The sequence below is a fragment of the Rhinoraja longicauda genome, chromosome 9 (assembly GCF_053455715.1).
Source record: "Rhinoraja longicauda isolate Sanriku21f chromosome 9, sRhiLon1.1, whole genome shotgun sequence".
NCBI lineage: Eukaryota > Metazoa > Chordata > Chondrichthyes > Rajiformes > Arhynchobatidae > Rhinoraja > Rhinoraja longicauda.
The window spans coordinates 20837583-20854751 of NC_135961.1; the positions used below are offsets into that span (position 1 = coordinate 20837583).

General features: G+C 41.5%; 1 protein-coding gene across 1 annotated transcript in view; it reads left to right on the plus strand.

Moving 5' to 3' along the window:
* The window catches only part of rrp15 (ribosomal RNA processing 15 homolog), a 42745-nt gene extending 27453 nt beyond the window's left edge, over nucleotides 1-15292 (plus strand). The window contains exon 5 of the mRNA XM_078405803.1: nucleotides 15033-15292. Coding sequence (XP_078261929.1) covers nucleotides 15033-15179 — 147 coding nt within the window. The 3' untranslated portion in view covers nucleotides 15180-15292. The remainder of the gene's footprint in view (nucleotides 1-15032) is intronic.
* Nucleotides 15293-17169: the final 1877 nt, after the last annotated feature.

The following is a 17169-nucleotide window of genomic DNA, read 5'->3' on the forward strand; positions in this document are numbered from 1 at the left end:
CCCGTACAACTGCAGAAGGACCACTTTGCTCCTATACTCAACTCCTCTTGTTATGAAGGCCAACATTCCATTAGCTTTCTTCACTGCCTGCTGTACCTACATGCATCCTTTCAGTGACTGATGCACTAGGGCACCCAGATCTCGTTGTACGTCCCCTTTTCCTAACTTGACACCATTCAGATAATAATCTGCCTTCCTATTCTTACCACCAAAGTGGATAACCTCGCATTAATCCACATTATACTGCATCTGCCATGCATCTGCCCACTCACACAACCTGTCCAAGTCACCCTGCAACCTCATAGCATCTTCTTCACAGTTCACACTGCCACCCAGCTTTGTGTCATCTGCAAATTTGCTAATGTTACTTTTAATCCTTTCATCCAAGTTATTAATCTATATTGTAAATAGCTGCGGTCCCAGCATCGAGCCTTGCGGTACCCCACTAATCACAGCCTGTCATTCTGAAAGGGACCCATTTATTCCCACTCTTTGCTTTCTGTCTGCCAACCAATTTTCTATCCATGTCAGTACCCTATCCCTAATACCATATGCTCTAATTTTGCCCAGTAATCTCCTATGTGGGACCTTGTTGAAGGCTTTCTGAAAGTCAAGGTACACTACATCCACCGGCTCTCCCCTGTCCATTTTCCTAGTTACATCCTCAAAAAATTCCAGAAGATTAGTCAAGCATGATTTCCCCTTCGTAAATTCATGCTGACTCGGAACTATCCTGTTGCTGCTATCCAAATGCTCCGCAATTTTGTCTTTTATAATTGACTCCAGCATCTTCCCCACCACTGATGTCAGACTAACTGGTCTATAATTTCCTGTTTTCTCTTTCCCTCCTTTCTTAAAAAGTGGGATAACATTAGTCATCCTCCAATCCACAGGAACTGATCCGGAATCTATAGAACATTGGAAAATAATCACCAGTGCATCCACGATTTCTAGAGCCACCTCCTTAAGTACCCTGGGATGCAGACCATCGGGCCCAGGGGATTTATCAGCCTTCAGTCCCATCAGTCTACCCAACACCATTTCCTGCCTAATATGAATTTCCTTCAGTTCCTCCATCACCCTACGATCTCTGGCCACTAAAACATCTGGGAGATTGTTTGTATCTTCCTTAGTGAAGACAGATCCAAGGTACCGGTTCAACTCGTCTGCCATAACTGATCCTATCCCAAGCCTACTCTGTGCTAGATCCTCATTGCCTTAGTTCCCTAGATCTTTCAAAACTTTATCTATCTTCATTGGAAATCCTCAATAAGGAGGATGTTCCAAGGAGGATGTTCCAAATATTAGCTGCTTTCTACGAGAAGACATTTCTACGTGCCTCAGTTTTATATGACTGGCTCCTTGAAAATCATTTGGATCTCCTTTTCCCACAGCTAAAAACATTTCAACATTTTCCTCTCTCGTACTCCCTGAGGATCTTGTATGTTTTAATAAGATCACCCCTCATTCTTAACGCAGAAGGATGTAGACCTAACCTCTCATCTCAGCAATTGGATGGCTTTGTCTCTTCTGGATTGTCTCCACTGCTGCACTATACTTGGATAATGGGAACAAATACTGTGTGCAGTGCTCCAGGAGAGGCCTTGCCAACTATCCTGTCAAATTGTAATAAAACGTCCTTGCTTTTAAACTCCAATGCTTTGCAATAAGCTACATACCGCCTAGACTGCTTACTCTGCCTACCTGCTAACCTTTTGTGATTCATGCACAAGAACACCTAGAGCACTCTGTATTCACTCATTTATTGTCTCTTTCTATGTGATTATAATCTGTCTTTTTAATCCTCATACTGACATGCATTATCTCTCACTTTCCCAGATAAAACCCAATTTGCCACGTTTTCATCCATTTCACTCAATGCAAGTGTGGGGTCTTACATTTTGGGAGGTTGAATGCAAGGGGGAAATATGCAACTTCTGGCATGATGCTCAACAGCGTTGATGTACAGATAGTCCAAGACCATAACTTCCTGAAAATGGCAATATCATTAGATAATGGTAAGCAAAGCATATGGTATGCTAGCATTTAGTCGTTAGGGCATTAAGTAAAAAGGGTCAAGAAGTCATGATGCAGCTTCATAGGACCCACAACCTCCAGAGACCCAGAGAAAATAACCTGTGTGTTTAACTCTCCCTTTAGCCCGGCATAATTCTGGTAAACCACCTCTGCACCCTTTCCAAAGCCTCCATATCCTTCATGTAAGGGGGCAACCAGAACTGTATGCAATACTCCAAATACTCTAAGCAATCACTTTAAAGTGAAAGGTTCGATGTAAATCCCATTCCTATGTATTTACACTAAGGGATTTACAGGAGTCGCTGCCTCAAAAGGGCAGCCAGCATCATCAGAGACCCACACCACCCTCGCCACACATTTATATCATTCCTGCCATTGGGAAGAAGATATAGAACCTATAAAGTGTAAAGTCCAGGTTCCGGAATAGCTTCTTCCCTACTGCCATTAGGCTATTAAATAGAACAATCTCCAAATAAGCTCTGAACTACATAGATTAATTTTGTCTTTTTGTACTATTATTTTGTGTGTGTATGTGAACCTTTTTTAAATTATATTGTTTACACTGTGAAATATGTATTCTTGCAAGTAAGAATTTCATTGCTCTGTCTGAGACGTATGTCAGTAAAACACTTCACTCTTGAATGTGGATTTGAAGCTATGATCGCAGAATGACGGGGCTGGCTTAAGGGGTTGAGTAGTTAAAACCCGCTCCAAACTTGTACATTCAGTTAGGTTGGAGTCATGACGCCACCCTTGATTCTGTACTCCTTGGCAATTCCCTTTTGGGACTGGAATGGCTGCACCCACACCCATCAGAGTCCAACGTTGAAGATAATAAGTGAAATCCACTCAGAGCCAGGTTGTGACAAAGTAGTGTTAAAATACTTTCAGGACAGCTTCAAACCAAATTGATCGTACTTGACATTAATCATGAAACCTAACGTGTCTTCTCTCACAAACCCTAAAATGATCTAAAGCAGCCTTAATTTAGTGTGAGTACCATTTTTAGATTTTTGCTTGGGTATCAAGCTTTAGTCAAAAGTAGAATTGACAAAACCAATATCTTATCCAAGAGAGATAAGTACATTCCTCTTCTGGTAGAATGTAACCAGACAGATATAAGAAGTCTAAAAATAGTGTGTGTGGGGGCAGAGGAAAGGAGAGAATCTGCAGATGCTGTAGATCTGAAAGAAAAATTGGAAAAAGCTGGAAAAGCTCAGCAGATTGAACATCTTTGGTAAGAGAAACAGTTAACATTTCAAGCCAAAGGGTCTTGGTCTGAAGTTTACCAGCAGTGTAAATCAAGAGAGCACCAATTTATCATTGTCAGAAACTTCAGTCACCTTCATAAATTATAGTTAATGAACTAATGTGCTTTATAAACAAAACGATGCAGTCAATTACTTTCAGACCAGAAATTTTACAATATAGGTTTTTCCATTTAAAGACCAGTTATTTTTGTACAATTTTATACCAAGTTGCCTAGGTTACTGATGATTACAGTAGATATTAATCTTTATAGCAAGAGCAGAAAATTGCTGCAATCACACTTTTGTTCCTCTGGTTTTGGCATTGTTTTGCTGTGTCTATTTAACCTGAGAATGTAGTCGACTAAAATTTTAAATCCTTGATGCTCCCCCCGTTCAGTTACTGCTGGCAGCAACAAGCACTGTTAGAAATTGTAATTGTCACATCTCAAGCAAATTGCCTGCAATGCACTGCTGATGTTCACCAAAATTAATATACAAAGGGGCCTACTATAATGGTAATCAAACTTCAAAGATATGTGGATGTCTTGATTCATTATGCAAATTTGTGTTTTTAAATAATACAATGTACTATGGATTCCATTTTTAAGTTAATCGTATTAAATTAGCTAATGTAAGTGATGGGCAGGTCTATTTGGATTAATTTATTAGTTTAGCAGCAAATGTTATAATTGAGTGGTTTTGTATTATCTTTATATGAATGGAAGACAAAGGGGGAAAATATAAACTGAAATAAAACTATCTTTAGTATAAGAAAATAACTGCAGATGCTGGTACAAATGGATTTATTCACAAAATGCTGGAGTAACTCAGCAGGTCAGGCAGCATCTCGGGAGAGAAGGAATGGGTGACGTTTCGGGTCGAGACCCTTCTTCAGACTGATGTCGGGGGTGGGACAAAGGAAGGATATAGGTGGAGACAGGAAGATAGAGGGAGATCTGGGAAGGAGGAGGGGAAGGGAGTTGGATAGCTCCTCTGTCCCTCCCTTCCCCTCCTCCTTCCCAGATCTCCCTCTATCTTCCTGTCTCCACCTATATCCTTCCTTTGTCCCACCCCCGACATCAGTCTGAAGAAGGGTCTCGACCCGAAACGTCACCCATTCCTTCTCTCCCGAGATGCTGCCTGACCTGCTGAGTTACTCCAGCATTTTGTGAATAAAACTATCTTTAGTTATTTTGTAGAAGAAATAAAAGCAAGTACTGATTATTGAGTACACTGTGCTTGCTGCACCATTCAATAAGATCTTGGCAAATCTTTTATCATAGTGCCTATACTCTTAACACATTTCCTTCGTGTCTCAAAATGTCCATCTCTGCCTTGAATATACTCTGTGATAACCCTCGGTAGTCTTGGTGATTATATTGTTGCATAGATTCACCATTCTCTCAGAAGAAGTTTCTTCTCAGCCCTGAATGGCTGACCCTAGTTCTGATTTGTGTATAAGGGCATCCTGATCCATTTGAACTGATGAGGTTCTGGGCTACAATTGATTCATAGCTGTTCATGAGAATTTCAATTACTATTGAGCAGAAATGTTGAATGTTATTCTGGTTAGATATGATGCATCACAATGCATGGGAAATTGGATATATGGGAAATTATATTTAAAATTGACTTGGCAGTTTGAGTGGGCAATTATGTTTCAGAACTTAATTCCTTTTACTGAAGGGCCTTGGCATTTGATTAAATTGTTTCTTTTCTGCAATATTTAATTTGTTTTCTGGTTTTAAAATGGAGCAGCTAAAATGTCAGAAGAGGTGGAGGAATACTTACCTTGGTTGTGTATATTTTTTCTAGATTTTATCGATAGAAGCGCTCCTCAATAGTTAGAGGTTTGTCTGTTTATTTTGTAGCAGTTGTGATTGAAAGAGCTGTGGGCTGAAGTCAAATATTTGCTTTCATGGCTTGAAACTGTAGTCTTTTTGCAGAATTTGTATGCCCAGATGGAAATGATTACCTCTGAATGTAAGCCAGATCTTTTTTTTAAACTAACCTAAGGTGTCTTTTTCTCTGTAAATGACTTGCACTTGGCATTTAGGTATCCTATTTTACCCATAATTTTGTCGTTTCAAAGTAATACTTAGTTGTAAATGAATATGTAACCAATTAGTATTCACTTTTCTTCTCTGTTTTAATAACTTTGTTTTTGTGGCAATTGAGTGTCAATACTGAGACTTTGTCGAATTGTGGATGGATTGTCCCCAAACAAAGATTGGGTGTTGAACGTAAATGCTTCAAACTTATAAAGCTTAACTTGTGTACTAATACTGAAATATTTGTGAAGATTTGATGTGTTACCTAGCAACATGAGGGACTGAGTTTTCACTGAGCTCATTTCTGTGTGGTGTTGTTAGCTCTAAGCCAATGCAGAAGGAAACTTTGAACAGTGGACAATAAAAACAATAAGCAAACCAGCTGGATTACTTCTTTTTTGTACATATTTGCAGTGAACTGAAGAAACCCCTTTTTAAGGATGAAAATTTGAATTTAACTTGTACAATGTATTGAAACAACTCATCATTTGAACATTGTTTTAAAGAGAGAAAGTTAATTTTGATGGATTAAGTTGGCAACATTTCTGCACTTTTGGAACCAAAGTTTGCACAAGTGCTTCAAATATATTACTTTCCTACCATCAACAAAAGATGATAAAAGTGCTTTAAGGCAGCAGTTTAAAATAATGTCCTGGATCACTTCACAATTTGCAAGGCTTCACAAAAGAGTATGGTATCCCAGGGTAGATCTATAAATTTGAATGATAGCGAGTAAGGCTAACAAGGCAGTCAGATGCACCTTATTTCTTTTTAAACATTTTGTTGGGGAGCTGTGCATGTCATTGCACAGACCCCGTTGCTTTTTGGCATTAAAAAATGGCACTGTTAATCTCAGGAGGTTGGGAGGATGACGTTTGGTAATGACATGGAGGTGAGGCTGGGTTTGACGAATAACAAGAGAACTAGAGGACCTCCTGGGCTATTTGGGGAAAATAAGACTTGCTTTTCAGTTCATTTTCAAGACAACATGGTAGACGTATAGAACTGGAACTGGTGAGTAGTATGCAACCACAACACACAGCGAACAGACTTTGCTTAACCAAACAGTTTCTCTCCTATTCTGTGGAAGGTATTTGGATAGGTCTGATGGCTCTGACTGAAATATGAAGCAGGTGGGCAGCCAAGGTTCCCAGCAGACCTTGGGTTGCTAGATTGTTTTAGTTTGAGAAACTGATAGCTAAATATGGAAATCTTTTCATGTACCACGGTTTGCAAATAGAAGAGCAATGGTGATAACAATAAGTTTGATCTATTAAATGGGACGTTTTGTATGAAAGACTCTTCTATGGGCTTAATTCTCTACTCTCTCTGATTTTGTAATGTCTTCTAACAAAGGTATGTAATTACTGTAGACCTAATAAAATTATTCAGGAGTATGTCAGGGGGCAGATAGCTGAACATGCATCTTTTTAAAGATTTTGGTAGGAACCTATATCAAATATTCAATCATGATATATTAAACAGTGTGTACTGGTATTGCTTTTTTATTGTCACATGTCCTTAGATGCAGTGAAAGGCTTTGTTTGCATGCTATCCAATCAAACATATTATACAGGAATGGAAATGTCAAACACAAGTACTACAAGTAATGGAAAGAGAAAAATACCAGTGTGCAGAACACTAAGGTATAGAATTACAGTTACAGAAGAAGTGCCGATAAAGTGCAAGGTCTGCAATGAGGTGGTTTGGAAGCTTGGGACAACACCTTAGCTTAAGGAAGTACCATTCAATAGTTTAATAACAAGGAGAAGCTGTTCCCGAACCTGGTGCCATTTGCTTTCGAGCTATTCGAGCTATGGGCTTTTGCCCAATGGGCAGAAGAGGGAATAACCGGGGTAAAAATGGTTCTTGATTATGCTGGCGGAGTTCCCTTGGCAGCATGAAGCGTAGATGGAGTCAATTGGGGAGGCTGGTTTGTATGATGGGCAATCAGAGTTGTGTATCGTAATATTCATTAGTAACGAAATCCAGCTGGCTTTAAGTTTTTTTTCAGTCAATTCAGTTAGCCAGCTACCAAACCAAAAGACTCAAATTGCATAATTGCTTGTTTTTTTGGCCTTCAATTGTATGGAATCTAAACAATTGAATAAACACATGTGCAATACTTTTACTGGGCTAGTCCTCGTGTGATTGTGTCAACACATTGGGGAAAAAAACTGATCGTTATTTCAATGAAGTGAGGCATTTTGTTAAATTAGCACTGTTTTAAAAATAATTCAACATTTGACAAATTTGGCTTTCCATTTTCTTTCCCCTCCATCTTTCTCCTATTCCAACACAACCCAGCCTCTGCCAATATCTGACTAATTTTAAACGTGCTTAACAATTGATTAAAAAAAATAATTCTGAAGACCGTGTGGATGGTGAGCATAAGTGGAACTTGGTGGGTTCTATTCCCAATAATTGGTTTCTCTATTGGCTAGTTTTGATTAGCCAGCAAGTAACAAATGAGTGTTGTATAGCATTGTTTTAAAACTACAATTGCCCTTTTTAGCTAATTGAGCAGCCAATAAAAAGGCAAGTTGTAGCAGAGCAGCAGTGTTGGGTAGAAGGCTGTGTGAAGGGGATGGTGCTGTGTTGAGGGTAAGTTTGAGCCTTTGTCCTAGAGCTTTGGCTCAATAGGCTTTGGAAAGGAGGCTGAACACAGGGGACAAGCAGTAAAGATCCAGTCTGCTGTTTTTTTTTGTGTGTGATTGTTGTGCTTTTTTTCCTCTTGTGTTTAATGTAGTAGTGATGGCCGATAGAATGGTGCAATGTTCCTTCTACAGGATGGTGGCAGTGAGGGCAACTGCTGGTGTCCCTGATGATTACACCTGTGGAAATTGTGTCCAGATGCAGCTCCTCACAGGCTGCATTAGGGAACTGAGGCTGCAGCTGGATGACCTTGGGAGCTGGGAGAATGAGAGCTTCATAGATGGGAGTTATAGTGAGATGGCCACGGTACTGGAAGAGGGAAGTGAGTACCCATGAGGAAAGGAAGTAGACAGCGAGTGCAGGTAATCCTGTGGCCATTCCCCTTCAAAACAGGTATACCCTTTTAGATACTGTTGGGGGAGATAGCAAGGATGAAAAGCAGTAGCGGTCAGGGCTGTGACACTAAGTCTGGCTCTGAGACCCAGCAGGGAAGGGTAATGCCAGGCAGAGCCATAGTGGTAGGATACTCGATATTTACAGGGACAGATGTGAGATTCTCTGGCAGCAATCAGGGTTCCAGGATGGTTTATTGCTATCCTGGTGCCAGTGTCCAGGATGTCTCTGAGTGGCAGGATGACATTTTCAAGTGGGAGGGTGATCAGCCACAAGTCATTGTGCATGTTGGCACAGGTGACATGGGTAGGAAAAGAGATGAGGTCCTGCAAAAAGATTATAGGGAGTTGGGTAAAAGGTTAAAAAGCAGGATCCCCAGGGTCGTAATCTCTGGATATCTCCTGGTGCCATGTGCTAGTGACTGTAGGAACAGGAAGAGAGGATAGATGAATGCATGTCTGAGGAGTTAGTGCAGGGTGGATTCAGGTTTTTGGACTATTGGGATCTCCTCTGGGGCATAGGTGACCTGTATAAAAGATGTGGGTTGCACCTGAGCTGGAGGGGAGCTAATATCTTGCCAAGCAAGTTTGCTAGTGCTATACGGGTGGATTAAAACTGGATTGGCAGGGGCCAGGAAGCAGTGCAGCATTGAGGCAAGTGAGCTCGGTTGATGGGGAGGGTGATGGAAGGAAGTTCACTGGACAGAACAGGCAGGAACATGACAGGGAACAAGGAAGGGCTGGTTTACTGCTAAAGGCACAGCAGGTAAGGCCGATGAATTGGGGGAGTCAATGGGTATGTACGACTGGAATATATGGAAACATGGATAAGAGAGGGACAGGGATGGCATCTTAATGTTCCAGGGTACAGGTACTACAGGAGAGATGGAGGTGGTGGGGGTAGAGGACAGGTTGTTGCTTTAATAATTAAATTGCTGATGTCCTGGCTGAGATGTTATGAATCATCATTAGACACAAGTGAGGTTCCAGAAGACTGGAAGCTGGCTAATGTTTTGTCTCTATTTAAGAAGGGCTGCAAGGAAACGCCTGGGAACTCTAGATCAGTGGTAGGCAGGTTACTGGAGAGTATTCTGAAGGATGATATTTATATGCATTTGGATAGACGGGCTGATCAGGGATAGTCACCATGGTTTGTATGTGGGAGAACGTGTCTTGAGAGTCTTGTTCTTTTGAAGAAGTAACCAAAAAGGTTGATGAGTAACCAAAGCCATAGATAGGGCCACTCAAGGATAAAGGGGTAAATTTGTGCTTGGAGTCAGGGCTTGTAGGTGAGGTACTAAATGGGTATTTTGCCTGTTTCCACTAAGGGTGAGATCAGTGTGGAGAATACTAATATGCAAGGGCAGTTTTAGACTAAGAAGTTGGGGGGGGGGGTTTGGTACTCTTGAAGAGCATTAAAGTTCTCTGGAGAGTAGTTAATGTTGTTCCTTTGTATAAGAAGGGAAGTAGAGAGTATCCAGGGAATTATAGGCCGGTGAGCCTCATGTTAGTGGTATGGAAGCTATTGGTGAGAATTCTCCAGGATAGGATTTGCTCCCATTTGTAAGAGAATGGATTAATTAGGAACAGTCAACATGGCTTTGTATGCAGCAGGTCATGTCTTAATAACTTGATCAAGTATTTTGAGGAGGGGACAAAGGTAATCAGTCAGGATGTGATATACTCTGAGATTTGATATGGCTTTTGTACCACCTTATTCGGAAAGTAACTCAAATTCAGTTGTCAAAACACAAGTGTTCCAGATTTGGAGTTTTGTTCTGATTCAAGACCAAAACATATCCATGCTCTCATGTGCAGGAAAACAGTGGCCTAATAAAGGTCATAAAGTAATTTGTTATTTATGATTCATGAATAAAAATTCATGAACATATCGAGATGCAAGACTTTCAGTGCCCAAACTGTATTCCAAATTTATTTCGATTCAGCAGGCTAATAAGCTCTTTAAGCTTCTGATAACTATAATTAGTAAATATTGTTATTAATCTAGATTAAATGATTGTCTTAACTGGGCTTTAACGATTTACAAAAACAAATGTATTTACAGTTTACTTGTGTGAAAAACAAACTGCTGGAGAATCTCAGCTGGTCAGGTATAATCTATGGAGGCAGAGGGATGGACAACATTTCAAGCTGACCCTGCATCAGGATTGAAAGTGTTAAGGGAAGATAGCCAGTATAAAAAGATGAGAGGGGTGGATGAGATGGGGTGGTAGGTGGAATCGGATGGTAGGTAGAAACACAGAAGAAGAACAAAATGGGCAGATGGAGCCTGATGAGAAGATGGGGGAAGTTAGAGACAGGCTGGACGGTGATAAATGGAACCAGTTTTGGGAGGGATAATGGACAGATGGAACCAAATGGGGAAGGGGATAGGAAAGGTAGACCAAGGAGAAGGAACCCAGGTGATGGGTATTCTAGCAGGAGGTGGGGTGGAAGGAGGTGGAGTTGGTGGTTTTACAGTAGATATCAGTGGATAGTTTGTCTCCTGAGATGGAAACAGATCTAGAAAAGGGGAAGAAGTGTCAAAAATCGTGAACTTGAGGGCAGATTGGAAATGAGTAGCAAAGATGATAAAATGCACAGGTTTCACATGAGTGCAGGAAGCGGCAGTGCGGTTATTGGTGCAGTTGAGCAAGAGATGCGGAAGGGTGCCAGAGGAGGTGTGGGACACGGATTGTTGCCAACAAAAAGGTAGGTGTAGCTAGAGCTCATAGCCACATATTTGATTTGTAGAAAGTGAAAAATCAAAAGAGAAATTGTTCATGGTAAGAACTAATTCTGCAGGTGGATGAGGGTGTAGTTGAGGTAGCTGTCTAGCAGTGGGTTTATGGTAGATAGTGATGAGCAGTTTGATTTCTGAGGGAGACAGATCCAAAAAAAGGAGATAAATTTCCAACTATTATAGGCCACATTGGGAGTTAGTAACAAAGGTTAGCTAGGACTACTTGAGTAATAGTGATGGCAGGTGCTGTTGAACTATTCGTTGGACCCAAGGACAGGAAAGCTGATTGTCGGGATGGCATCAATTGTTTATCCGTCATCTGAGAAGAATACAATGCTCCTAAATTAAAAAAAACTGGGGATTGCTGCCATGTCCTTATACTATCTATACATTTGTAATTAGAATAAGCAACCAATCTACTAACAATTGGGTATTAAAATTTTAAATGTTAAAAGTTTAATTCAGCACAACTTTGTGGCTCATTGTATGTGTGATTTATAGTGTTCTTATTGCCATACGGAGATTCTTCCAACTTGTGGGCTTTACACATGGTTTCAATGTGAGTATTAGTGGTCAGTACCATTCGATCAGCAGCAAAAGAAAAGTAAAGTCATGTTACTGGCTTCTGATCAGAGCAACTCTAACTCTTGTGCTTTACATTTGATCTGTTCATGAATTTTTGGCACAGATCCTGATAAAAATGAAAAAAATGTATAGACCCATGAACCAAACTCAGCAAATGGAAAAATAGCTGTAGAAGACCAGAAAGGAAATGGAATTAAGCTGGTATTCTTGTCATTGAAAATGTAATAAATTTAATGGAGTCCAAGTATAATAATTGGCTTGAATAGCCACCAAAGTTAATTGTGTTGATTTCTTTGCATTTATTTAATAGGATGTCTGAGATGATCAAAAGCCAAATTGATTAACTTGACATTTAAGAATTTTTCAATTACCAATAGGCATGCACTTTGGAGCCACACAATTAAGTTGTTATTTTCCCCTCAAACCAAGAAATCTGGAATTGCCAAACAGAATAGTTCAAAGGCCTTAGATAGACACAAAAAGCTGGAGTAACTCAGCGGGATAGGCAGCATCTCTGGAGAGAAGGAATGGATGACGTTTCGGGTCGAGACCCTTCAGATGCTTCCTTGTTTCTTTACTTCCTTGTTACATTACTTTCCTGTGGTCAGTTCAGTGTATAACATTACTATTTGTAATGTCATAAATGCTGGCGAGAAAATATGGTAAATGCCTTAAAAATTGGAAATGTCTTCAAATAGTTACACACATTTAAATGTGAAATTTCACTTGGAGTAGAGTGAAGTTAGAGGATAGCATAGGAAGGGAAATGGCAATGAGGAGATTATTTGAGGCCCAAAGTTCTGGAAATGACTGTTCTTGTCTTTGCGCCATTTATAATTTGGAATTTAATCACAGATTATGCATAATGCCAGATCTTGCTGACCCTGGTATTTTTTTTCTTTTGTAAACATGGAAACATACAACGAGGTGCTTGTTGTATACATAAACCTGCTCCACTATTAATTAACTTCATAGCTGCTCGGATTGTAACTTCAACTATGCATTCCTGTGTACATATTGAAATCTCTTACTCCCCATCTTAAAAATATGAAAATACTCTACTTCGCCCATCCCTTGAAAAGGCATCCAAAAACTTATAACCCACTGAAAAGAAGGGTCTCGACCCGAAACGTCACCCATTCCTTCTCTCCTGAGATGCTGCCTGAGCCACTGAGTTACTCCAGCATTTTGTGTCTACCCACTGAAAGAGAATCTTTATTTTCTCTTGTTTATCTTAATTTTTATTTTTGACCAATGACACTTGGGTTTAGACAGGAGGAAATGTCAACTCCACATTGACCATGTCAAAACCCCTCAGGATCTTGTACTTCAATAAAATCCCATAGCATTCTTCTAAACTTCAGCAGATACAAACTTATTCTGTCAGATCTTACCAACAAGACAACTGTATTTCGGGTATCAATCTAGTGAACCTTGGAAGAGCTGTCATTGCATCAATATCCTTTTTTGAATAAGGAGACCAGATGTGGGTCTCCAGTGTCCCACGCAACTGAACCATAACTTCCCAGTCCGCCTTGGCTTGTTCGATTTCCCAGTTGCCAAACATTTTAGATAGATACAAAATGATAGAGTAACTCAGCCGGGACAGGCAGCATCTCTGGATAGAAGGAATGTGTGACGTTTTGGGTCGAGACCGTTCTTCAGATTCCCCTTTTATCATTTTAATTCCCATTCCCATATCGACCCGAAACATTGAAGAAGGGTCTCGACCCGAAACGTCACCTATTCTTTCTCTCCAGAGATACTGCCTGTCCTGCTGAATTACTCCAGCATTTTGTGTCCACCCCCATACTGACTTCTCTGTCTTGGGCCTCCTCCATTGTCAGAATGAGGCCACACTCCAATTGGAGGAACATCACCTTGAATTTCACTGGGGCAGCTGACAACCCAGTGGTATGAATGTTGAGTTATCTCATTTCAAGTAACGCCTGCATTCCCTATCTTTTACTCACTCATTTAAATTATTTATATCCCATTGTAGTTCTCTGTTCTCTACACAACTTTCCTCAGGATAATGGCACTCGTGTATCATCAACTATGATCTTGCTGAATGGTGGAGAAGGCCACCATGGAAAAAGGCCTCCATTTCCTTTTAGTTGCAGATTATCCCCATCTAGTTTTAATCTCCTGCTACTTTGTATTCCAATTAGTAATGAGAAAAAAACTAGTCGGGGAGAGGGGGCAAAAAGCAAAATGCTGGAGGAACTCTGCATCTGTGGAGGGAATGGACAACAATGTTTCAGGTTGCAACTCTTCAGACAATCTGATTATCCTGGAGATACAAGGAACAGCAGATGCTGGAATCTTAAGTAAAACACAAAGTGCTGGAGTAGAACTCAAAGTATCCACCCTCATCCCACAAGTGGGTAGAGTGATCAGATTAAAACACAAAAGGCCTGAGTACCTCAGTGGATCAGGCAGCATCTCTGGAGGACAAGGATAGGCGACGTTTCTCATAGGAAACCTTTTCCAGAGATGCTGCCTGACCCGCTGAGTTACTCCCGCACTTTGAGTTCTACGCAAGATTCCAGCATCTCCAGTTCCTTATGGCTCCAAACGCTGGAGTAGCTCAATCTGAAGAAGGATCCCGACCGGAAACGTCGCTTGCCCATTCCCTCCAGAGATGCAGCCTGACTCGCTGAGCTACTTTGTTTTAATCTGAGCATTTTGCCTAGTTGTGGGACAAGGGTGGTTTGATTAGCAATGCTGTAGCGCACCGCGGAGTGGCGCTCCTGCTCCACTGGACGGGTGTGGGCGCGGAGACTCTGAAGGAGCAGCCAGTTGTGAAATTCTGCATGGTCGTGATGCTCGCCCAGTGTAAATAGTAACTCCTGAAAGAGAGAGTTGAGGGGGGAGATCGCGGCTGATTCCCACTACTGAGCCGGATGCCTCGAGTTTTAAACTCAAATACAGGAAATGTTGTACAAGATTGCTTCCGATTTAACCAACCGACCGCAAGAAAATGAATTAGTGCCACGATAGCAACGTTTGAAGGCTTCCAAAGACAGATCTATTCTGTAGTCGTCAGATTTCCTGCAAGTCAGCGATGTGCCATATGAGTTAATGTGGTACATAAAGGGGATTTGGTTCAAAGATCAAAAGAAACATTGCATCTCATTTCAAATCGTTTATTAAGACCATATTTGTATCAGATTGTTGTGCCAGCAAGATTGTAATGTGCCAGCACCAGGGGGTGGGGTGGGGTGGGGTTAAAGTTACATCAGATGAGAATACAGCCGGGGTCCTGTGTTAATTTGTGCTTTTGATTATATTTGGTAATCAACTGGTTTATTTTCAGGTTGTGGTTAAATCAGAAGAAGTCGCCGAATGGAACATATTACGCGATGACTTCATGATGGGAGCTACCATGAAAGACTGGGATAAGGAGAGTGATGAGGAGAAATGTGCTGATGTTGCTGGCGAGGAGAGTGCTTCAGACCGATGAGCCTCTGATCATAAGTACTCCTCGGTTTAAAATGTAAACTGATACCGATGTTCATTCTGTGAATGCAAGAAATTGTATAATTTGGTCGTTTAAAAAAAATAAAGCAAACTATTCCTCCAATCATTTTTTTTAATGCTTTCTCAAGTCCAGATACTTAACCTTGTTTCGCTACCTTTGGAGATGCAAGAGATATGCTGATCATTGGTGAGATCGTGCAACAGATGGAGTCAGTGAAGACAGCATTGGACCAAGTTTATTATGCAGCATGATTATTGCGCCATGGAGGCGAGGTGTTTGGACACCTCAGGCAGTTTAGCCCATTCTGGAAGTTCATAAGCGGGAGGGGGATTCTGCGCTCGGCGCGATCTTGCCTCGTAATGAGGCGTGGGCAACGAATCTTGTCGGTGGGGAAAAGCAGCAAGAACCTGCAAGAACATCCTTGCCGGAGCATTTGTGGCACCCACCTTTGTGGCGTTAAGGGGGCTTTTGGATAGGCACCTGGATATGCAAAGAATAGAGGGATGTGGATTACGTGTAGGCAGATAAGTGTCGGTCTTGGCATCATGTGGGCCGAAGGGCCTGTTCCCGTGCTGTAATGTTTTATGTTCTGTGTAGGAAGGAACTGCAGATGCTGGGTTAAACCGAAGATGGACACGGAAAGCTGGAGCAACTCAGCTGGACAGGCAGCATCTCTAGAGAGAAAGAATGGATGACGTTTCGGGTCGAGACCCTTCTTCAGACCTTATCCCTGACCGCGTAGCGTCCAACGAGAGTAGCACACGTTTAAAACTGACTTTTGTTGGACGAATATGCTTTCCTTCACACCTCGTAACAATATCTAAAACGTCTCAATGGGCGTTGTGTGTTTAATATGTGTGCACAACCGCATGACAGATAACGTACATCGTGAGAGTTATGGTGAACCGGGTGCTCGCTGAAAATTCCAGCAGGATAATGCCGATGTAAGCTGGTGGGGGAGGTGGGGAGTTGCTGGAGCAACTGACATTTACTCTGTGTGACCTGTGTCTTTATTTTACTACACTTTTGGATGGGAGAATTCCAATTGTACTGTCGAGTCTGAATCACTCTATTTTCCCCTGCGCAGTGGAAATATTTGCCCATCTGTCTGTTGGTTTAAAAACTGTGCTCCTTGTCCAACTGTCTCCTCTGATGTTCTGAATGGCGAAGGAGGGGGTTCAAATGATCAGAATAGCAAAGTAACCGGAGCCACAGCGGCCCTGTTACATAATCTGGGGTCCACCTGAGCCCTGGTAACCTTTAAATTAGTTTAAGGGTCCGCTTATAAAACGCTGGACCCAGCCAAGTTTGATTGCTTTTAATTTCATTGGATTCGAAATGGATTGTTTGGTTGGAAAGAAACAAAAACGTCAAAATATCTTCACTCGAACTCCCCACGCTGCCCCGTAAAAACATAAACTGAGAATATTTGTAGTTGGACTGTAAACGGGATTGCAACGTGCGCTCACTCCGGGTAGCAAGGTTACAGGTGATGCTTGATCTGGACGACGCAGCCAAAGACTGAAGTTCACCTTCCTTGCGCTCTCCAGAGCACTTTCACCCGCGCCCGGAGAACTTTGCAAACTTGTTTGTTTGAATAGAAACATAGAAACATAGAAAATAGGTGCACGAGTAGGCCATTTGGCCCTTCGAGCCTGCACCGCCATTCAATATGATCATGGCTGATCATCCAACTCAGTATCCCGTACCTACCTTCTCTCCATACCCCCTGATCCCTTTAGCCACAAGGGCCACATCTAACTCCCTCTTAAATATAGCCAATGAACTGGCCTCAACTACCTTCTGTGGCAGAGAATTCCACAGATTCACCACTCTCTGTGTGAAAAAACCCCAACTCATCTCGGTCCTAAAAGACTTCCCCCTTATCCTTAAACTGTGACCCCTTGTCCTGGACTTCCCCAACATCGGGAACAATCTTCCTGCATCTAGCCTGTCCAACCCCTTAAGAATT